Source organism: Arvicanthis niloticus, chromosome 1 (assembly GCF_011762505.2).
Source record: "Arvicanthis niloticus isolate mArvNil1 chromosome 1, mArvNil1.pat.X, whole genome shotgun sequence".
Classification (NCBI taxonomy): Eukaryota; Metazoa; Chordata; class Mammalia; order Rodentia; family Muridae; genus Arvicanthis; species Arvicanthis niloticus.
This window is the reverse complement of record NC_047658.1, coordinates 57586182-57611145: the sequence shown is the minus strand read 5'-3', so window position 1 is coordinate 57611145 and position 24964 is coordinate 57586182. Positions and strand designations below refer to the sequence as shown.

The following is a 24964-nucleotide window of genomic DNA, read 5'->3' as shown; positions in this document are numbered from 1 at the left end:
TTGAGTAAAAACACAATTCCCTAGATAGTTAATGAATATAACATGGATGTATAGACACATATCAAGTTTATATACATGATGTCTAATGCAAATGCATTTCTAGTTTTGAAAATTAGGATGCACCAAGCATGTTTGTATTACAAGTTTTACATAATATAATGTGGTCAAAATTACACTTTTATAAGAAATGACAGCTTTGATGCCTATGAAAACAATCTTTCCCTTACAACTGCCCTCTAAAGCCTCCCCTTCTCATCAAAACTGTTAACTGAGTTGCAACGTATTTATAAAGATGGTTACTTTGTTGTTTACCTGAGACAAAGCTCATTGCTTTAGTGCAAATTGCTTTTGGACTTGATACGCTACTGCCTCTGCTACTTGATTATATAGGCTGAGAGCTGTCTGTAATCCATGGGAACTTCAGTTTTATTTTAATGGCCCTTTGTAGAAAACTTATTTACACAGTTTTACCAGACATTGCTCATTCAGTGAAAGCAGTTAGCTCCTGTTCTGTAGACTGTGACAATGAACATGAGACTCTGAAGATATGCATGGTGGCATAAGCTCTGCAATGAAGTGACCTCAGAATTGTGGGCCAGTTACTCTTAGATGATTATGACCCGCATCAGGAAAATGGAGCTTGTCATATTTACCTTACATAATATTCATCATTACATGACACTAAGAAAAATGGCCAGCTGACTCCAAAGTCATCTAAAAATTCATTGTAGCTTTGATGCTTCACTGTCTTTTCTCTTTAAAATAGAATTTCCCTTCCTCTATTTCATATGCAGAATAGTGGGCTTCAGTTAGATGTTGGCAGTTACCTCAGACAAGGGCAGAAATAAGGTGGGGTAAAAGTTCTGAAATGTTTATGGAGTAGTTGAAGAACTTTCCAAGAGCAGTATTTGACCTACATCTATTCACTTCCTCTTCCACCACTTGTTTCCAGACTTTGGTTAGTATACGTGTTTAAGCTCAATGTCTTCATCAGATAATTGAGTAATTGCTTAAAAGGTTAATTGTGGATACGAAATGAAATCCTGCATACAGAGCAATTCGGCATAGTGCCAAGAAGATTACAGTAAACATTCAACAAATTATCTTCACTATTTATTATTTATAATATCATGTTGCAATAGTATATTGTAACAATTAGTAGGGTTTGTTTCTTTACAGTTTTTTTTTTATTTAAACTGCATGTCTTAATAGCTTTAGAATAAATATTTGTGGTCTCTCTGAAAGAAAACACTAGGAAGAGTGTACTGCAGTAACACTGTATAATTAGATATTTTTCTATATATGCCTTTTGCCTTGGAGTATTAGATCTCTCTTTCTTTCTGTCTCTCTGTCTCTCTGTCTCTCTCTCTCTGTCTCTCTGTGTCTCTCTTTCTTTCTCTCTCTCTCTCTCTCTCTCTCTCTCTCTCTCTCTCTCTCTCACACACACACACAAATAGTAATCTGCTGTCTAAATATCCTGAAATATCCTCTAGTACCTGAAAACACAGGTTCAGAGACATATTTGAATGCAATGTCAGACAGTCACATGAAACCACAGACTTGGCAGATCTCAAACATGGAATTGATCTGACCTGTGGGAAATGAGCTTGGAACTTGGGCTCTTCCAGGCAAATCTTCACAAGTGTTTTCTGGTAATGATCTTCTAATTTTGAAAACCCTCCAGGCAAAGATCCATGAAAATGTTCTGAGACGTAGTCTGGTACAGACGTATTCTGAGATGGGGTTCGATTAAGATTGATGCAGCCAGGAGGGTGAGTGTCTAAATTGGTTTGATACTTCAACAAGCCACTAAAGTTAAGTTAGATAAAAACAAGCAGATGAAAAAGAGACTGAGTCAAAGGATGGAACAGGCAAAGAGAAGCAGTTGTTTTTCTTGTTGATTTTTATATAACATTTACACAAAGTATTTGTGTGATCTATTTCAGAAGAAATAAAATATATTAATTCTTTACTAAAGAATTGAATAAAAATGTTTAATTTTCAAAAAAAAAACGCTGTGATGTAGAAGAAAACACATTCAAGTTTTTTGATGTGTTTTGAATTGGGCAAGCTTAACTTCTGTTACATATTCATGTATCAGCTTGCTAATTTTCACTTCAATAAACACTGTGAAAATAACTTCTTTGCTATACATCTTCAAACTTAAAGAAAAAGCATAGGGATAATATTTGATCAAGATAAGAATAGATAAAACAGACTTCTTGGTTTCTGGAGAAATAGTAAATGAAAATACCAGGCATCAGGAGTTTGTTGCTTATGTGAAAATAATTTTTACATAGCCATCAACTCCTAAAGCTGTTTGCTTTTCAATCTCTCTGTAAACACAGCCACATGAAAGTCTAAAAATGAGGACTCCTTACAATGGCATCTCATTGCTTCCTATCTTACTATATTCTAATTCCTGTAATTTCTGAGTCTCTCTTTCTCTCTCTCTCTCTCTTCCATCCTTCCTTTTTCCTTTCTACATTTTATTTGTGTGTGTCTGTTTTTGTGCCCATATTAACATACACATATGCATGTACATACATATACTATGAGGAGGTTAAAGGACAGCTGGCAATATTTAGTATTTTTCTTCCACAATGTGGATTCTGGAGATCAAACTCAAATTGTCACAATTGACAACATGACCCTTTACCCACTGAACCAACTCACTAGCTCTGGGTTGTGCCACTGTATTCTCTGACAAGCCATGAAAGGAGTAAGAAGTAACTGTAGGCTTGCTGGGAAAGACATTGTAGAAGACAAACATTCAGTCAATATTACATGATATGTCCAATGAGCAAAAATATAATGATGATGTTTTGAAAATTACTCCATATGATATAAATGGGAATAAATAAAATAGGGATGAAGTGTAGAATTAGAGACTTTTAAATTCCTGGGTTAAAGCTGTAATGAAATGAATTTGTGATCTCAATAGAAGAGATCTGGATGGGAGTTACAGTTTTGCCACATCAGAACATACATTTTTATAATTAGGCATTTACTCCATGAAGATATAGAGATTCAGAAACCAGATGTACATTTGAGGTGAAATATATGATGGACTCTGGAAAACCTGATTTAATCAATTGAGAAAGTATAGTGTATCAAAACTCACATATCATTATTCATAAATATAAACAATTAGCATCAATAATTTAAATATGCAGAATGAAAGATATTTGAAACTAGAAGAAAAGGAGCAAATTCAAAATATATTTGAGAATTCTCTGGTTAAACAGAACCTTACAAAATCACATGAAGTAATCAGCCTTTTTCTTGTAAAATCTATGTAAGCAGAAAAGTCAGCCAAAAAAAAATCTAATCACCTCATCTCTGAAGCCAAATCTTTACTAAACTTTCTATTCAATGTGGATTCATCTATTCCCTGAATTGCAAGAATTTCTGTAAATAAATGATATTTGTATTTGAAGATACCATCTACATCTCATTATTGATTTTTTTATCTTAAGGCAATTATATCCTGAGAGTGTGACCTACAGTAGGTTGCTCCTCTTTACCTTAAGTATTCAACACACTGATGAGCAGAGGAATGGGTGCCCATAAAGCAGAGACTGCTCACATTAAGCCTACAGTATACCGTTAAGTAGAAATGTTAACATGCATGCCTGAGATTTTCTTTTTTTTTTTTTTCATATCCGTCTTATTATCAAAAGACTGGAGTATGACATGATGTAGGAGTTTCAAGAATAAAGATTTGTTTGCATTCCAACAATGGCATAAAAGAACATTTAAAATGACTTAACTACATATATACACTTGTTAATTAAAAAGAATAAAATACACTTGAAAAGTTGCAAAATTTACCAGTAGTCATTTTCTTCTCAGAAACACAGTCTGTGATATTTTACTAAAAATTAAGTCTGGGGCTAGTGAAATGGCTTAATGGTTAAGAGCACTGACTGCTCTTCCAGAGATTCTGAGTTCAACTGCCAGAAGCCACATGATGGCTTTCAACAATCTGTAACAGGATCCAATGCCCTCTTCTGGTATGTCTAAGGAGACCAACAGTGTACTCAAATACATAAAATAAATAAATTAATCTTCAAAAAAGAAGATCAGTTTCAAGCCATGTACTTTGGCTGCCAACATGTTGATATTGTTAAAGACAAACTTTAATACAATGAGCAGGAATAAAAGTATTCCCAGGACAAAAAGGGCTAGCATGATCAATCTATATATGCCATTCTTGAAGCTTGACCAAAATAGAAATACTGACCTCAGGCCATGGGTAATTTTATCAGCAGTATCTGCTGCATCAACACTCAGCAGAGCAGCAGTCTTTAAATTCATAAGCTCACTATGCAAAGTTAAAACATCCAGACAGTTGTTATAATTATGCCAAATACACTGCAAGTGCTTTTAAACTTTTTCCTAATTATAATGACAACCACTGTAAATTTTAGGACTAACATGAATCCAATGGTATTTGGCATGACACTCAAGATGGCTCCTTACTCTTAAACTCTGAACCTTCTTCCAATAATTTGAATAGGATAAAGAGTACCAGTCCCTTGTTCCAAAGGCCTATCTAAATCCTCTGGTATATTCAACACATTAGTAACATTTTTTTGCTAGACAATTAACAAAAGTAGCTGTCTTAACTTCTTGTGTCAAAGCAATTGCAGAAGCAGTGGTGCTAGCAATTAATGTAATTAAAGCTGTTATACCAGCAATAATCAAGCCCACTACCCTCTTGCTTCTGCTTAAAGCCTGACTCACTTCTTCCAGTAATTGCAAGCTTTTTTCAAAATACCAAGGTACTGAAAATGGATGCCCAGACAGAGTTATTAAATTAACAGGCTGGTAAGCCAAGGAAGGGTAAGATTCTGCACAGAGCCTTATCAACCTAAGACAAAAGTGCATGCTTTTGATAATACATATTCCACAACAGGGAAGGAAGACATTCTTGTCACAATGACCTAAGACAGGCTCAATCTTGTTTACGAAATTAAAAAGGGGGAGAGGTGGAGAGCTTTTGGGGTTGCTTAGCAAGAATCTGACATGGGCCAAAGACAAAGAAATGGGCTGCTTTTCAAGAATGTGACACTGGCCAAAGATAAGGAAGTGGGCTTCAGGCAGAAATCTGACATTAGGCTAGAAGAAAAACGTAATTTTAGGCAGGCATCTAAATATTAGGTTAGAACAAAGAAGTAATTTCTGGCAAAAATCTAAATTTTAAGGCTAGAACAAAGAAGAAATTTCAGGCAGGAATCAAAGTCTGCTTGTCAGGAATATGACATTGGCCAAGGATAAGGAAGTGGGCTTCAGGCAGGAATCTGACATTAGACTAGAACAAAGAAGTAATTTCAGGGTGGAATCTAAATATTAGGCTAAAACTAAGAAGTAATTTCTGGCAGGAATCTAAATTTTAAAATAGAAGAAGGAAGTAGGCTTCAGACATGAAAATAACTTTAGTCTAGGACAGGGAAGTAGGCTCAGATATTTTGATCATCCTGATAAGCCCTTAGAAACAGTGATCACAGGAGTGTTCATGGAATTTTGTTTACTGCCTTGCTTGTTCTTTGACTATTTGTGTATATTGTCTTGCTTGTTCCTTGATTATTTGCATCTATTGTATTGCTAGTTCCTCAACCTAGAACTGACCTTAACACTTGCATGTAATTAAAATGTTATAAAAACAAAAGGAGGAGGGGGGAGGGGATAGGGGAAATAGAGAAAGGGGATGCCATCTGAAATGTAAATAAATAAAATATCCAATAAAAAAAGTTCAATGGAAATAAAACTATGTAGTATAGTAATGCTTATTCTTTGTGAACATATGCGATGACATTTAATTCAGTATTAAAGTAATTGCTTTCATTTCATTATTACATCTTAAAATAGATTTAATATATTTAATTCTTTTGTACCTATTCTATTGGTTATATATGTAAATTATAATTATAGTCTGCCTATGATATTTGTTTTTGCAAAAAAAGAGCTAAGTTTAAACAGCTCTGTTCTTAACAAAAAAAAAAAAAAATTGAAGTAACAGGTTAATATCATCCTCCTTTAAAGTAACGACTTTTAGCTGGGTCTGGGGTGCACGTCTTTAATTCCAGCACTATGGAGATAAAGGCAGATGGACCTCTGCAAGTTCAATGCCACCATTAGAATGAGCAAGTTCTAAGACAGCTAAGGCTACACAAGAGAAACCCTATCTTGAAAAGAAGAATAAAACAAAAAGCACTACACTACTGTTTTGAATTGCAAAAGAACTTTTTTATTCAGAATTCTGAGTTAATAGAGCATAAAGGCAAAAATGAATACTTCATTTTGCTAGTAAATGAGGAAATGTTTCTCTTTTCTAATAGAAAGAAGTGGGGACAGGGACAAAGGGTTATAGCCCTGAGTCAGGCCAGATAAACTTTAAGAAATATTACAATAGGAAGTCAAATTCAGAGAAGCTCTCAAAAATGTTTGTGTGTGTGTGTGTGTGTGTGTGTGTGTGTGTGTGAGACCTAGCCATACTAAAGACATTTTAAAATGCCTATGTCTGAATCAAGTTTATACTAATTAAGTAATTCATGTCAGAAAATTTTTGAAACAAGTTGAATTTATATTTGGCCTATGGTAAGCAGTGGATAATTTTATTGTAAACTACTGATACCCTTTAGCAGGAGGTATTAGCTCCTGGCTGCCGCCATGTGCCCTCTTTATGTTCCAGCCCTAACCAAGGCACTGGCTAGCCAGGAAAACTGGCCCAGGTCCCACAAGACGTTGGCGTGGCTGCTGCCTCTGCCAGTTAGCTCCATGGACTCCATGGCTCGAAGCATGGCTCTTGTGCCAACTCTACTACCCTCATATGCTCCATTAAACCCCAGACAATATCTGCCATCCTCAAGGTACCCAGTAGAATGAGACTTTTAATGCTTAAAGATTATCCAATGGATTTATATATCAGCAAATACTCAATACACAAGATGCCCACACAATTAGAATTGCTAACCCATTTACCTAACCTTGATAAGTATAACTACTTTAGACTGCTAGAGACAAGCGGACATACATACACTGTCATCTTCTCTCCTCTCTCCCTCCTTCTCCACCTTTCTTTTCCTTCTTCCTCCCAACTCCTCACTCTGCCTACCTCTTCTACTGCCCAATCATAAAGCCCCACTGCAAATGCAAAGGGCAGGAAAAGTCCTGCGACAATACCCTGAATAGAATCTGCTGATTCAATATCTACTTGATGACCACAGTTTTGAATTTACATACTATCCATTTAAAAAAGAATACATGCTGTGCTGGTGGCATAATTGCTTTCCAGAAGAAAATGCAAATTCACAGTACCTAAGGCTTTTCTTGTAGCCCAAGGCTCCACAGAATGTACTTGCAGCACAGGAAATAAACAGTTCACAGTTCCATCCTATCAAAGCTCTCTCCCTTATGAGTAGGAATGACTGCCCAGGGTCCATGATTATTGTGAGTCTCTAAGTTTCTGATGCCTTACTTTTCTATGTCTTAACTGGGTTACCAAAGAAAACTTTCAGCCCCATTGGATCAAAGCTGGTTAATACCCTGTCATTACTAATGATCACCAAAACTGAGGGGAAGACGGAATTTTGACATGTACACGGAAATAAGTAAATAATTTATATAAATTTTCTAACACCTTGATAATTACTTTATAAAACAATCTGAAGAAAGGACAATGGGTATGTTTCTCTAAACTTTCTTTCCCTAGAAAAACTTGAGGTGAGATAAATGGGAGCATGACAGTTATATTCCTACCTAATTCCATTTATAAATGATGAAAAGTATCTAGACTAGTATACAGTGAATTAACTAAAGTGACATTCTGAAAACCCAGATATCAGTTCTTGTAGATGGGATAATGATCAAAGTGAAGGTATCCCTTGTGAGCCCTGGGCTGCTAACAAAATGCCAGCTCATGCAGAGAATCACTTCCCACAAAGGCTTGCAGTCAGTTATGTGTGAGAATAAAATAGAGATTGTAATTCAGATGGTTTTACTTACCCTGAAACATGCAACAGCAGCAGCATGTAGAAGACAAAGAAGAGGTTGTGAGTATACCAGAAGATATCATAATTAGAAACTCTGAAAAATAAATCAGTTTGCATCAGTGCAGCTTTACACTCATGTCATGAAAGAAACATGCACTTTGAAACTATGTATCATGTTTGAAAAACACTAAATTGTCAGTTGTCAAAGATTCACCTATTGATATCAGGCTATGAACTTACATACAAGGTGTACTTAGAAAACTCATGAATACTATCATTTGAAAGTGATTGATACATACATACATACACACACACACACACACACACACTCACACACACACCATGGTGTAGTCTGATTTACAATGTTTCTATCTTCTTAAATAGCATTTTGTTTTGTTTTGTGTTTTGCTTTGAGATGAAATCTCAATGTAACCCTGGAACTCACTCTGCAAACAGCATGGCCTTGAACTCATGGAGATCCCTCTGCTTCTGCCTCCTAAATGCTAGAATTAAACACCCCAATTGGTGGCAAGCATGACAATTCTCAGCTTATTTTTTTCTTTTGTATTGTCAAGTAATTTTCAAACTAATGCTCTAGTTTCAAAACATTTTTTTTAAAGTTCAAAGAACAAAACCTCAAATGGAAAAAGATCTATCATTTCTGCTTTGAGTTTCTGCCCTGACTTTCTTTGACAACATAGTCTGATGTGGAATAGTAAGCCAAAATAAATCCCCCTTTCCCCTAATCATTTTTCATTATGTTATTTCATCACAGCAATAGAAAGCTTTTCAAAAAAAATAAATTAGTATCAGGAAGGGCTATTTCGGTGACAGACCTGAGCATGTTCTGGAGTTGAAGGTATTGTGAAAGGACTGGAACTTTGGGATAGCAAACTATTGAATGTTCAGAGTATAGTGAGCTATTGTGAGAACTTAGAATATGTTAGAGATAGTGAAGATAATGATGACTTGCCCTGAAGTTTAAAAGGAAAGTTGAGAATTTCTTAAAGACCCTCCCTGTGATGCTCAATATGTTGGACTGAAAATATACAGTTCTGGTCACTATGAGATAAAGAATTGGCCATGATTAAGAAGAGACCAACATTACTGAAAAAAAAATCTCTGGGAAATGTTTCCTTTGGGTCAGAACTTAGAAGCTATGCTCCAGAGGAGCTGAAGTTCAGGCTGGCAGCTGAGTTTGGAAATGTGTAAGAGTTTGCCTGGTGATACTAATCTTGAAAACATGAAGGAGTCATGGAGGCCATGACTCTCTGAGAGGCCAGAAGAATCCATTGGTGAAAAAAAAAAAAAAAACTTAGTTGAAGTGGAAGCTCCAGGATTGAAGGAGTCTCAGAAAGAAGCTAAAGCTTGGAATTATATGGCAATATCAGAGTCCTTAATTAGAGCCCAGAAAATGATAGTAGTCAAGGTACAGCCCAGTTGCAGCAGAAATTCCATAATTTGGAGATGCTAGTCACATGAGAAGACCTCTAAGAAGGTGTGGAAGCTAGCCTGAGCCAATAAGACAAGTTATATGTACTGCAGATGGTAGAACCAGAGAAGGTGAACTGCCTAGGCCCTTAGAAGTCCAGAAAATAATGAGTTGAATAAGTTTCACACAGAACATTATATTATTCAACTATATTTTTGCTTTAATGCAATTTGAGTTGTGCACTGGTTCTTCTTTTTGAAATAAGAAGATATTTTTGATTTTATCAGAGAACACAATTAAGGGACTTTGGAATTTAGAGAGATTCTGAATGTTTTAAAGAGACTGAACTTATAAAGACTGGGATTTTTAAAAGTTGAAACATGTTTTATATTGAGATATTGATATCAAGAAGAGATTTTGGGAATTAACAAGAAAGAAAAATAATATATTATGTAATATTTTGATGTGTCAAGTTGACAAGGGGATCAATTGTTCTAGCTAGTTTTTGTCAAACAATAGGAGCTAGAGTGACCTGGGAAAATAAATCTTAATAAAGAAAAGGTCTCCACCCTATAGGCAAGTGTGGCAGCCATTTTCTTGACTAACAATTGATGCAGATAAGTAAGTCCCACTGCACGAAGTATCAGAGTTGAGCTACTACTACGTTACACAAGAAATAAGGCTAGGAAAATGAGGACCAAGCAAGCAAATAGCACTTCTCCACAGCTGCTATTTTAGTACCTGCCTCCAAGTTCCTTGCCTGAGTTCATGCCCTGACTTCCCTCAATGATGAAGTACGGCACTTAAGAATTATATGCTGAAACATGCCCTTTCTGCCTCTGGTTGCTTTTGGTTATAGTGTTTTCTCACAAGATTAAAAACCCTATCCAGGATAAAGTTATTGCTCTGGGGGTGCACAAAAAAATAAAATGATAAGTACACATATTTATTTTATTTCATGTCTTTAGGGCAAATGTTTACTTATTAAATATTAGATGTAAAGAACAGATATTTGTGAAAGCGTTTGAATGACTCTAATATAAAACACTAACAACTTTTAAAAACTCTTGTTTAAGTAATAGTTGATAAATTTTCATTTACTTATTTTAAAGCATTTGCTTTCATAAACAATATCACCAAATATTTATAATAAGGATTTGTAAATATCTAATTTAATTTTATTCCTGGATCAAATTCTACATAATTTTTAGTTTCAATACATTGTGTAATGCTCTATAAAAAATAAGTTTATCAATTTCAGACCCAACTACAGGATAGAACTTCCAATTTCTTAAGCCCTAGATTTTATAATTTATAGTTTTCATAAGAAGCTTAAAAATATATTCACCATTTGACCTATTTTATCTTAGGCCTTTGGAGAGTTGAAAAAGTATGTAGATACACAGATGTGGCACTTCTTTCAGAATTTGCTACTCAAAACCATAAGTTAACCACCAAAATTCAACATTCCTGGGTCTTGAAAAATAATATGTTTATGACGATAGATTTTGTCATCAGTAGAGAGAAAGAAAACTGTTTTCATGGAAAATATTTAAAACATTTTTGTGAGAGAGAGTAATGTTGGTAGGATGAGACTAGTAGTAAGAACATGAAGCTTTGTGTGTGAAAATATACCACAGAATGACAGCACTAATCTTTTGTGATGATTGGGCATGTGTATAATTATGAGTAGATGTGTATAGATATACAGCAATATAACCATTTGAAAATACTATTTTCCAATTATTTTCAAACCATATTAACATTGTTTATTCATTATTTTTCATATCTCTGTCAAGGAAATATCTAAAGATTTTTAAAATACAATTATTGTTAAGATTGTTTTTCTCCTTTGTTTTCTTCAAGCAAAAAGTTTGATCTTAAATGTAAGATACTTCTTAATTTGAAGATACTTTCTAATTTGTCTAGATAAACTGTCTATCCAGAAATCACATTTATCCATTTATTAATTTGTTAATAGATATATCTATCCTGGTGCTAGGGTGGCAGATGTGTACTATACCTGACTTTCTCATTGATATGATGTATTTGTACCCAGGACACCATTCTTGTACTGAAGCAATTTCCCAACTGGGTCATATCCCTAGCCCCATCAAAAGATTTTAACTAAAATAAAAATCAGTATGAATTGAAGTGTACTAAGCATTTAAGCATGTGTCAATTTTGTTTCTGAAGCTTTATTTAGAACATTATTTTATATTATAGTCAAAATAAAAAACTATCATCAGGCAATCAGCTGTAAAACATTTATTAAGGCACACATTCTTCTAACATTTGTGGGTACACAATAAAATTCCATCTCATATTCAACAATATTTTCTATAAAAGATTCAGAAATATTCTACTCTCCTTGGTATTCAATAGAAAGTTCCATACATTATTCCTTATAACTAATAAAATATAATTTTCAAAAAAGATAAATGAGGGGCTGGAGAGATGGCTCAACTGTTAAGAGCATTGACTGGTCTTCCAGTGGTCCTGAGTTCAATTCCCAGCAAGCACATGATGGCTCACAACCATTTGTAATGGAATCTGGTGCCCTCTTCTGGTGTGTCTGAAAACAGCTAGAGTGCACTCATCTACACTAAATAAATAAATAAATAAATAAATCTTTCAAAATGTAAATGAAATATTAGAATGTCTCCATTTCAGCTGTGGCAACCCAGAAAACCCAGTGAGTAAATGCACTGTGTAAATAATTTAGTCATCCAAGACTTTTCACATTTGTAGGAAAATGAAAATAAGTGGAAGAAAATCTGGACAACCTGGACAGGCGAATAACAAAATAGTCTAAGTCATCAGTCTCACTCTTACCTTATTGCATAGGTAGAAGCTGTAACCATTAAGAACAATACCACCACCATGCAGACACCCGTCAGACCTGGAACTGTAAGAAGATTTACAAGCACATTTTAACTTAATTCATAGTGGAAGTTCAGAAAGTATTACCTTGAAGTCTCAAGTAGAGTACACAATTCAGTGGAAAGCAAATTCAAATGTTATTGCTCTGTGTATACAGCGCCTCAAAGAAACTGTCAAGAAAATCGGCACAGCCTCAAGCAGGCTTTCAGACAAGGCAGGTTCCTTTGTTCCTGGAGTAGAAGTGTCTATTTCTGCATGGTCAAATGCTCTATTCCTAACAGTGATAGCATGGAGGTCTTGTTTAAGCAGTCATACTGTTGAGGTTTCAAGGGGGCAGTTTCTCTATTATATGTAGAAGACACTATCTTGAAATAGATGTTCTGGCCCTCTGGCTTTTATCTTTCTCATCTTCTATACTATTCTTTCTTTATTCTATACTTTCTTTTCTTTATTCTATACTATCTTTCTTTCTCATCATCTATACTATTCCCTATCTGTGCTGCTGTTTGAAGAAAGCTTGTAGATAATTTGTTCATCACATCAACAGCATTCTCGGGTCTAGGAGATAGCTCATCAGGTAAAGGTGTTTGCCAACAAGCATGAAAACTTAACTTCAATTCCTATATTTCACATGGTGAAAGGAGAAAAGCAAGTTTAGCAAGTTGTCCTCTGACCTAGCCCCCATACACAGAAATACTGTGACACACACACACACACACACACACACACACACGAACAAACACTGTGACATAATGGTTACGAAATATAAAGTTACAAAATATATGTCTAAGTTAAATTATAAATAGATCCCTACTATGTTATTATTATAAAATTAATTACTCTGCATATACATACACACAGAGAGTGAAAGACACACACACACAGAGTGTATAACAGCTCTAACTGTCTTTGAACTTGCTTTGAGGATCAGGCTGGCCTCAAACTCACAGAAATCTACCTGTCTCTGTCTCTTGAGTGCTGGGATTAAAGGCATTCACTATCATGCATATAGACAGGTAGGTAGATAGATAGATAGATAGATAGATAGATAGATAGATAGATATAGATAGATAGATAGATAGTAATCAATCCTAAATTCCCCATCTGACGGACTCTGAAATTTAGCCAAAAGAAGATTATTCAACAAATTCTATTTGAAGAAGTATGTAAACTTCCCACTTCTCTGTTCAGGCACCACCTATGGAAAACTAAGGCTTTCAATGACAAGTAACCATTAAAGAAACAACCAGCCCTGGATTCATGTAAGGACAGTGCTTATGTGTATCGTTCAGATTGCAAAGTGATTAGAGCAGTTGGTCAATAATAATATCAGAATACTCACTATGATAGAAACAAATTTCAATTTACACCGACTTAGTGTCATCAGGACTCATTCCCTTGCCTGATGCTCCTAATACAAATCATGCCTCATGGACCGTTTTCCCTATAGTGTTTATTTCACTGCACCTTTTCCATTTCCTTTATGTAAGTGACTGCTTCCCAGCCACATGAGAAGAAATCAATCCACCTCACACTGAAGGACAAGGGAAAAGACACTGAAAGTTTGACCATGCAGTGAGTATACAGATAACATAAATTGAACTTTTTCCCTCCTGTGGGGTAAGTCTCAAGGTAGGGTTGGACAGGAAAGGACTGGGATAGGAATGTGGGAGGAGTATATGATGTTAAATCTCCAAAGAGTCAATAAAATATTATGTTGGGGAAAAAAAGCCACTAAGTCACAAGGACAAACGACAAGAGAAATGACCAAAATATACACTATTTTGGAACAAGGTAACAGGTAACAGAAATATTAGAAGTCTTGATTTCAGTAAAGACTAATACATATGCACATTAAAGCCAATCAAATCGTGTGTTTTCCATATATGTGTGACTTGGTAAACTTTGTTAAGTATGAAAGTATTTGAAAAACAAATAATAAAGACTTTACCTGAGCCTTAAAAACCATATTAAATGTTAGAAGCCATGATTGTTACATACTGTAAAACTTGTGAGCAGATGGACATCTCCAATAATTTCATTGTGCCTCTATTAATCTTTTAGGTGTGATGGTTTCCTGTGAGATTCTGAGCCTGCCTCAGTTGATCATTGAATGCCAGTCTACAAAGCACCTTAATGTAAGGAAGCCCCCCCCCCCATGGGAATTTTTGGAGTATAGCCACAGTTGTCTTAGTAGGTCTCATGAGTATTTTTCTGATTATTCAAGAGTCATATTCATTCCTTGAAGAGTCACAAGTCACATTAGTATAATAAACCATCTTAGAATAGCTATAATAAAAAATTCACTGAACACAAATATTTCACCACATTTGCTAGAGAATTTCTTGTACGGTCCTACTACAACCAGCTTTGCTCATGATCTGTGCTGATGCCAGAAACCATCATGTGGAAACTCATGATCCATGCTCTCACAGAGCATAAAGAGAAAATAAACTGCATTGGCAGTGATATCTATAACTTCAGACAAACCTTTGAGAGAGAGAGGGACATGGAAGGTTCTGTTAACAATCTTATGTAGGATAAACATGAAAAGAAATAGATAAAGAGAAAGAGGAAAAAAGAGAGAGGGGGAGGGAGAGAGGCAGAGAGACAGAGAGGTCAGTGGCATGGAACATAGTGGGTTTGACTCCTGTCATTGGAAGATGAAAGAGAAGCCCAAGACTACCCAGCCAGTGTTCAAAATGGTCTAACATGATGGTCTTACAATGATTCCTTTGGAAAAGCCAAATCTTACTGAATTCCGTCTGTATACCACAGGGAATAAATTCAATGACTGTTAATTATTTTGTTGAAATAATTTTTATCTAAAATTTGCTGCCTTTTTTATATATCCAATTCATTTTCACTGTTTCTTTTAACCCAGCATAGAAAACATTGGATTTGTTTATGACATTTTCATTCAGACTTTGTTTCTGTTAAGACTTCTCCCCCTTTTCCTCCTGCTCTTCTGCTCCCCCTGAAGGTCCCTTAATTTCACCCAGCCCCTCCCTTTTGCTACATGTCACATGTCACATACCTTGCAGTATTCTGCTCCTCCCATTCACTCTTTAGGATTCCAATACCCTCTCCATGAATTTATTTTTGGTTTCTTGATCTACATCCACACACCTCCTAACACACACACACACACACACACACACACACACACACACACACCTGTATGTACACATGCACATATGCATGCATACATATAAAAATTAAAGTAGGAATTTATTGTGGGAGAAAGCACAAAGGCTTTCTGGCTTAACATAACATCCAGTTCCATTTGTTTCCTGTAAATGTCATGATTTCGTTTTTCTTTATTGATAAAAATTTGATCACATATGTGTATCACATTATCTCTAGCTATTCATCTTGGCTATTTCAACTTCTTGGCTACTATGAATAATGAAGCATTAAACTTGCACATGCAGGAATCTGTCTGTCAAATGATTAAGAGTCCATATAGTTCACTCTGAATATGAAGCTCAGTCAGAGTATTTGCCCAAAATGTGAAATCCTTGGATTTAGTCCTAGAGAACTACTGGTCAAAATATATTATCTGTTGTAATTAAAATTACTTAAAAGGAAAGGGTTGAGATCTCCTCAATGTAGCCCCAGGTCCTACTTAGTGAAAGTAAATAGGAAAAAGCTGGGTAATGTATTATGTGGATAGTGGTGCAGATCTCTGCATCAAATTTAAACATATAAACAAGTGGGTTTCTGTGTTCAATTAATTAGTGATTGGCATTCAAAGTGTGTGATTACATGTTTTATATAAAATAAAGCTGCTCTAAAGAGAAATCTTGATCTAGTGGTACATCCAGGCAGTTTAAACAACATAGAAAATTGCAGTATAGAGGACTCTAAGTAATAAACATTGAATCATCCCTGAAACATTGACTGGTCCCCTATGTACCCTTGGGGTATAACTAAGTTCTAACCTACTAGCAATTTATAGATACAATTTCTAAGACACAGGAAAAGCAGACTAAAATGAATCACTTGTCTAGTTGCACTGGGCAAAGTTAAGCTCACCTATATGAATCACACTTTTCTGGAAGTACTTGATCTTCTCAAAAAATAAAGCCAAATGTGTATTTTTATTTTTAGGAGAAAAAAAATTGGTCTGTGTCTTCTTATTTATTCATATGTACTGATATGAAAGTGACTAATTAGTAGCCTTTACAATATAGAATTTTACTATAGTGTCCCGTGTGAACCTTTACAATACACCATTGTACTATACAGCCCTATGTGAATGACATTGAACCACATTTGTTCCATTACACAATGCAGTCAGAAACACATCGTATTCTGCTCATTATTCTACTTCTTTTAACTTAATTAAAAACATAATTGGGTTTGTTTATGCACATTTTTCTTATTCTAATTAAATGTCAAGTATTTTATGCTCATCATGGAATGTATTATTGAATTAGGAAAAGTTTACTATGCAAGCATTTTTAAAGGGATGTGTGTATACTCAAAACTATTGAATTTATTGTATAAATTCTTACTTTCAATACACTTTTCATTTCCTAAATACTAAGTGTAATTATTATATTGTACATTTATGTCCTTTAGTTTTAAGAAATAATTTCTTAGTATATTAAAAAATAATTAGGCACCAAGAGAGAAGACAATAGAAGATTAAACACACTGCAATAAAAGAAAAGAACTAACAATAGTATTGTCTACACAAGAAAAACTTTATAGTGTGTAAATCCCATCTCACAGACTGTTACTTTGCCAAGGTGCTGTTCCTGAGAATATGAAAAGGTTGCTATGGAGTCTCTATTAGACTTGACGTGAAGAACATAAGATGATGAGGTTTTATCCTGGGTGGAGATCTTCTACTTAGTCAAAAGCATTAACTATGCTACTTTGTCTTTATGTAATACCTATATAATCAATATATTTTATATCTTTGAAACTACTTTTTGAAGAATGTTAAGAATCTCAAGGCATTCTTTCATTAAACTTCCTTTAGTAAAAAATATTAATTAAAGACATATGTTTTTATAAAGAAGCCCCAAAACATAACTGATTATAACTTTGCCATTCATGTGTTTTACGATCATATCTCATATATCATTTTAAGATGACTCAATTACTAGAATTACACTAACACTTATAGTCCAATATTTTCCTGCTAAACTTTGAGAGCAGTATATTACCTGCAACAAAACCAGCTATAGCCATAGCTCTAAGCAGGCCTTCATGAGGCATGAGGATTATAGTGTTATCATTTAAAGAACTTGCCAAAAACTGTATAGCAAACCAATGTGTCTGATTACTGTTTTTCTTTATCTATTCATGACTCTATTGGTTTTCTTACCTCAGAGGGCATCACAGCATCATACCTAAACTATTGCTATCAATTATAGAATGTTGTAATTTACCATGTATCAATTGATGTGTAATTTGACTGTGCTTATTTTCAAAAACCTTTGTTTCACTCATTGTTGAAAAACTATGAATAAAAACTTACCAGTTGTGAAGAGAAGCTTTCTGGGATCCTGAGAAAAGAAAAGAATAAAACATTTGGCTGAAAAATAAAATGCTAGTGACATAAACCTAAGCAAGAAGTTTGCCAGGTGTGTTGCTGTATATTAGGAATTATGGCAATATTCATCCAGTACAAGTGACAGGCTCAATGAATTAACACTCAGGACAGTTTTGCATTATAAAAAGCAAAACTAGAGTAATCTTCCCATCATAGAAAATGAGAGCATTGGCTAACTTAGAAGCAGACTATTGATCTGATTACAAGCTGTCTGTAATGGTGGTGTTTAACAATTTTGAGATACAACAGTTTAAGTTATAGTGCGAAATTAAATATATAATTTATGTAACATATAAGATGTTATATATATGCCTCATTATGTTTCCCAGCAGATTGTAAATTTATAAATTCATTATTTTCCTGTCTCTAAAACTGAGATAGCTTTTAAACACATTGTGTTCAATGCTCAATCAAAAAGTAATTTTTTTAAGACTAAAAAAGCCAACATAGTGGAATATGGGGCAACTAAACATAAATAGTATGAAAGCAGGAAACCTGTTATAGGTGTTAAAGAAAGAGGTGCATAAAAGGCAATGCCAGGCAAAGGAAACTAGAGTGGGGACAGGAAACAGGTAACCATTGCTAATATGATATTAAGGCTGAGAGACAGTCCAGGGAGAGGAAGTGGGGAAATGAGAAACAGAACTTAGTCAGAAATCATGAAATATGGAGAGCTATCACTGAGAAGCTAAGAAGCTAGATTCTCCAGTGAATCTCAACATTTTGTGCGGTATATAATCACCTAGTGATCCTTTTTAAATAGAGAAATGGCCAGGCCCTATCTATAGACAATACTAGAGGCAAGAAGAGATTTATCAAAAATGATTTGAGGCATTCAGTTTTACAATTTGTTCTGTCATGTTTCCTTTTAAGAAGACAATCAAATATTAAGTCGTATTATCTAGGAAAGTCCTAATGGTATGTAGAAGAAAAAAATGGAGTCTGGGATGAGGAGAACTTTTTTATTATTAGATATTTTATTTATTTACATTTTAGATGTCATGCCGTTTTTCCATTTTTCCACCCTAGAAACCCCTTATTTCATCCTTCCTCCTCTTTTTTGCTTTTATACCATTTTAGTTACATGCAAGTCAGTTATAGGTTGAGGAACTAGCAAAACAATAGATGCAAATAGTCAAGGAACAAGCAAGGCTATAAACACAAATAATCAAACAACAAGCAAGGTAATAAACAAAATTCTGTGAACACTCCCATGATCACTGTTTCTAAGGGCTTAACAGGATGACCAAAATATCTGAGCCTATTTCTCTGTTCTAGCCCAAAGTCATTTTCATGTCTGAAGCCTATTTCCCTATTCTAGCCTAAGATTTAGATTCCTTCCTGAAATTACTTCTTTGTTCTAGCCTAATGTCAGATTCTTGATAAGCTGCCCACTTCCTTGTCCTTGGCCAGTGTCAGATTTCTGCCAAGCAGCCCATTTCTTTGTCCTTGGCCCATGTCAGATTCTTATCAAGCTGCCCCAAAAGCTCTTTGCCTCGCCCCCCTTTTTTATTTCATAAACAAGAGCCTGTCTTTGGTCGTTCTGACAATAATGCCGTCCATATCTATCATGAAATATGCATTATACAAAGCAATGCACTTCTGTCTTAGGTTGGTAAAGCTCTGTTCAGAATCTTACCAATCCTTGGCTTGCCAGCTTGTTAATTTAATAACTCTGTCTGGGGGTCCATTTCCAGTTTCAAGCCATGTACTTTGGCTGCCAACATGATGATGTTGTTAAAGACAATCTCTAACATAATGGGCAGGCATAAAAGTATTCCCAGGACAAAAAGGCTAGCACGATCAAGCTAGTCACTGTCCTTCATCAGAAAAGGTCAGAGAGACAGCAATGTCGTGTGGGTACAGCAATGACCTTGAGAAGAAATGACTACCTGAAGACAATGTGAAAGTACTCAGCAACAGGGAACTGACCAGTGCTATAAATGTGCTGAGCATCTGACTCTGGCTCAGCACATATAATTTCATCTCATAAACATATAAAAGATCATATGGAAGAATATTGCTCCTAAGTTTGATAGCCCATTTTTGTAAATTCAGCTCAAGGTCATCTATCTCATGCAACTAAAGTAATCATTAAAAAAAAAAAACAGTAACCTTTTAAGTCAAATAAATTCATTATTTAGTATCGACAAATAATCAACCTACAACTGTGCCCTTTTCCACCCAAGCACAGTAAGTGAGTTATTAAAGTATTTTTTTTCCTGAGATTGGCACTGTCGACACTCTCAACTAAATGGGAAGAATTAGACAAAAGCTGCTGGGAGTCAGAAAGCAGACCTGAGTGGCAACCTTCTGAATATTGCAGGATATAAAAAGTAGACACTGCACACTCCCATTTTCAGCAGGAGAAACTATAGAATAGTAATTACCGGCAATTTCTATTGAAAGGGAATAAAACTCAACTTGACAACTGCATTTTAAAAGCACTCAAAGGAGCAGCAAGGTACATATTTTCTGTAAAAATCACAGACCCTCATTAGTTATCTAATGACAAGTGAATGGAAAATGGAAAGGCAGAGACCACCCACCTCATTCTGGTATCTTGCTGCATTCAGTTCAAGAAAATCTTCACTGTAGTTCACTGAAAAGTTGAGGGCATTCACCAAGTGGGCAGCTACATGCACACCTACAGAACCACACCAGGTATAAGTCAGTGAGGTTTCTACATATGTTCCTTGGCTAGAAGCCATCTATTCTCCATAAACAATTACAGATTAAAAATAAAACTGCAATAGTTACATAAGCAATAAAATCCTGAATTGAAATCATTCTCAAACACAAAATCAAAGTCACCGGAATATAGATAGTTTACTAAATTTTCAAAAGCTAGAGTAAAATAGCCACAGTATTTCAAGTCAAGATCTAGAGAAGATTCTCACTTAATGTCTCTCTCTCTTTCTCTACACACACACACACACACACACACACACACACACACACACACATTTATATTTTGTGTCTATCAACACAAACATTCATTTGTTCAATAAACTGCTTACTGGTTCCTGCATATCTTTGTATTCCACACAGTTCATCTTTCCCAAAGCTCTAACCTACTCTATCTTATGTACTTCACTGTCATCCATTACCAAATTGTAGCTTTCTGAATGGATTTTAACCAGAGGAAATCTTCCACAATCAATAGATAATTTTTTAAACTCAACAGTAGAGGGTTAAGAGGCACTTCGTGGAAGCAAAACTCGGGAAAATAGTGATTACCACTTGACAACCAACCAACCTATAAAGGCACTGCCAACAGAGTGCTCAGATGACTATGAGCTCATATAAAAGATGCATGTGCCAGAAAATTACTAGAAGTTTCAGACAACTCATTTTGTCATAGCCAGAAATGAAAATTATCTCCTGAGATGCAAGGAGGGAGCAAGTGATCTGTTCAACTAGGCCTCAAAACTTCCTCCTTTCCTAGCCTGTTTTTTAAGGTTAAATCAGGTATACATTAACATTCTGTGATAACATGTTGATTAAAGACACCTATCTACTAGTTTTGAATTTATCTGTAAACTCATGAAGACAGTAATGAACTATATATAAGTTCTATAATTGTTAACTAACAGTAATGATTAAAATAATACATGAAGTATGCTGTTTCAAAAAAATACATGGCCTGAAGAATAGAAAAGCTTACAATGTGTAAAATGTAGAGTATAAAATACAGAAGCACCAAGTACTACTAGTTACTCACAAGGAACAGTAGAGGCAAGAAGGGCTCAGAATACCAAATAACCTAAAAGGTTATTTTAGGAATTGTAATTCAGGCTAACAAGTTGTGTATCAAAATGGAGTGCACTGATATCAGGTGTAATTTTAAAGTACCATAAAGTATACAGTGCAAAAAAGAGTATGCTACTGGCAGAAGAATATACAAATAAAATATTGAAATAGAGAACCCAAAAATCTGCTCAAATGAATATAATCCACTAGAACCATTTTGATTTGTATTTCCCAGAAGACTAAGGATGTTTTTAAGTGCTTCTCAGCTATTAGAGATTCCTCTGTTGAGAAGTCTATTTATATCTATATGCCATTTTAAAACTGAGTTATTTAATTTCCTGGTGTCTAATTTCTTGAGTTCTTCTTACATTTTGAAAATTAGTCCTCTGTTGGATGTACATTTACTAAAGATCTTTCTCCATTTTTTACGCTTCTGTTTTGTCCAATTGATTGTGTCATTAGCCTTTATTCAGCAGCGGTTGGAAACAGATGCAGAGACCCACAGTCAAATATCAGGAGGACCTTGAGGAGTCTTGTGGACAAATGTAAGTGTGTGAGCAGGATGAGTCAGGAACACCACAAGAGTATCTACAGAGTTAACTAACCTGGGCACATGTAGTTCACAGTGACTGAACCACAAACAAAAAGCAAGTAGAGACTGGACCTAGGACCCGTCTGGAACCCTGCTGCAAATTGATGTTCCACAACAGACAGGTACCCAAGTCGGGGGCTTCCCCTTCTCTAAGGAAAAGGGAAGGGAGTAATGGGGCAATGGATTTGTGAGGGAGGGATGGGGAAGAGAGAAGAGAAGGGAGCTGCAACTAGGAGGTAACATGAATAAATCAGTTAATGGGGAAAATGTTTTGTATCAGAAAGAAAAGAAACATGAACTTGAAGAACACTGAGTATGTTTAGAACAGTGAAAATATTCATTATGATACTGTAACAGTGGGTACATATCACTATATACATGCTGAAACCTATAGCATATTATGTAGAAATGTTGAAGATCAAAACTTAAAGTTTACATTTGCTAACTTGAAATGAATCAAGATAAAATTACACATATTTAAAGTCTATTCTTCTACACAATTATCAATATAAATAGTACTTATCAAATACATCTTGACCTAGAATCATATTTTAAAATGAAAATTTCACATTTCTAGTTTTCATTTTTATGTAGTACCATCTTAACTTTAAGCCTGGAATAAGCCTCCTTATTTTAAACTTTACAAATGAAATTATTTACTATTACAAGAAAATCAGCATAAGTTTAGATCTAGCATTTGGGAAACTTAATGCAAAATGCCATAAGAAACACCTATGTTCTGCAATTCTTCTCCTAACTCTCTTCTAACTCTCACAAAAAAGGAATTTACAAGGATAATTAGAAAATCTCCAAATAAGATCATTAGAGGTGAAAACATACAAAACAATAAAATTAAGTGTTTCCACCTTGGTAAAATATACAATTCTAATAAAATAATGCTTTTCAGCTCTCTCACCTGAGAAAATACAAATAGTTATGCCACAGGTGATGTGTAAAGTCTTGCTTTTATCCAATAATCTTCTTGTTCTCCTGCTAGGGACCTAAATAAAAATTAATTGATATGGTAAAAATAATACAACCAGTCAAAATATATACAAAATTTTTCACTACAGCATGGCTATTAATATCATGAAAAATATTGGAAACACAATACAAGTATCCTAGTAAAAAGTGAGAGAATTGTGGTATAACTAGTCACTGAAACCATTCAAATGAGTGCGGAAAGATACGTTATTTATTTGAAAAAACCTGAAAGACATAAACTGTTAGGTGAAAAAGTTAGAAACCACATTGTGATCCTACAAAATGTCACTGTACATAAATGTCTATGCTGACATTTGTCCCCAACTGTCACGAGCAGTTCTTCTGTTGGAACACAGTCAGAGGAAACTTTCTGATAGCTGGCTATATATAATTTTTAAAGTTTAAATTTGATAAAATATATGATATCCTCTGTGCTTCAAAAAAAATAAAGTTATTTTTAAGTTAGTTCAATGGCATCTGTAGTTTTAAATACCTGCTTGATCTTGTAGAAAATAAATGTCAAGAATCTTTGACTATCTGTGCTTCACACTGGGCAACAACTTTTTAAGACCTATTACCTACTGAGAAACCTAGGAGGGAACTTTTCGCTTTCTGGCACTTATATTCCTTCTCTTTATGTCAAGCCAATGGACAGCCAGAGAGATCACATCCTAGCATTTAACAATAGTATGCAATATAGGGAATACTATTTCCATAAATGAATGCAAGATAAAATGCTTCCAAATATAATTACCTGAAAAAATCTGAGAAGTTTTGCTACAGTAAATCAGCATTATGCACTTCAAAGATCACTAAAACCTATGAAAACATAACTATCAGTGCACCCCTGATTATTTTAGTAAAAAATCAAAACATACATACAAACATGTGCATGCTCACACTCATACAAAGCACTAAAGACAAAAAAAAATGTAGTTTTTTAAATGCCAAAGTATTTCCCTCTCATTTTTACAAACACACACACACACACACACACACACACACACACACACACACACAACTGAGTTGAAGATCACTATTCAATCCAGTCATCCACTAAGGCCTTTTGCATAGCTCACAACGAGCATGTGTGAAACAATGGGAAATTGCAAAGACTAGTAATCATTTTGTACAAGGAACAAAGAACACAGTACTCTAGTTTGCTTACCTGGGTTTCCTAAATAAAATACCAATCTCAATGAGGTCTGATACAGTAGACAAGCTCTAAGAACTGGATTTAACTTTAGTTCTGTCAATCATTTATTTCTGATCTTGGTTTGATCATCCTTTCTATACCTCAGGTTCTCAAGCTTAAGCCAGTAAAATCTGACTGTAGCGTTGTTGTTAGGAGTCATGATAGTACTGAAGATAGTACCTGAAAGCATGATGGATGATACGTCTGTGATCCTCTTCCCTGGTCTAGTTTACAGAATAGTTTTCTGACTACTTTTATAGGTAATGTGTCCCTTAGCACCACTGAGAAGTGATGTCTAAATAAAACCAGTTCATAAAAGCAGAACAACTAGTATGTGATTATTACACTAGATCTTGCCATAGAAATTCACGAATAAGATTTTTGTTTTTTCTGTACCTTCTGTGATCCTCGAAGATAGGCCAGGACTGTTCGGCACATAGGTAAAAGGATAAGGCTGCAGTTGAGGTTCAGGACAGATGCAGAAGCTCTGCTTAAACACAATCCTAGCTGAACAAATAAGGCAAGGGTCAAAACAGAGTCAAATACAAAGGAAAAGCAG

At 34.9% G+C, this 24964-nt stretch overlaps 1 protein-coding gene across 6 annotated transcripts in view; it reads right to left on the bottom strand.

The window, feature by feature from the left end:
• Positions 1-24964, bottom strand: part of Nox4 (NADPH oxidase 4) — a 117015-nt gene that overhangs the window by 60020 nt on the left and 32031 nt on the right. For 3 of the 6 annotated variants that reach the window (XM_076937464.1, XM_034519684.2, XM_076937460.1), the window contains 7 exons: positions 24802-24912; positions 23143-23227; positions 20431-20528; positions 17807-17834; positions 12265-12337; positions 8011-8091; positions 1593-1809 (listed from right to left, as the gene is read on the bottom strand). In XM_076937464.1, the coding sequence (XP_076793579.1) occupies positions 1593-1809; positions 8011-8091; positions 12265-12337; positions 17807-17834; positions 20431-20528; positions 23143-23227; positions 24802-24912 (693 nt within the window). The remainder of the gene's footprint in view (positions 1-1592; positions 1810-8010; positions 8092-12264; positions 12338-17806; positions 17835-20430; positions 20529-23142; positions 23228-24801; positions 24913-24964) is intronic. The other 3 variants (XM_076937456.1, XM_034519690.2, XM_076937474.1) reach the window with 1 other exon arrangement.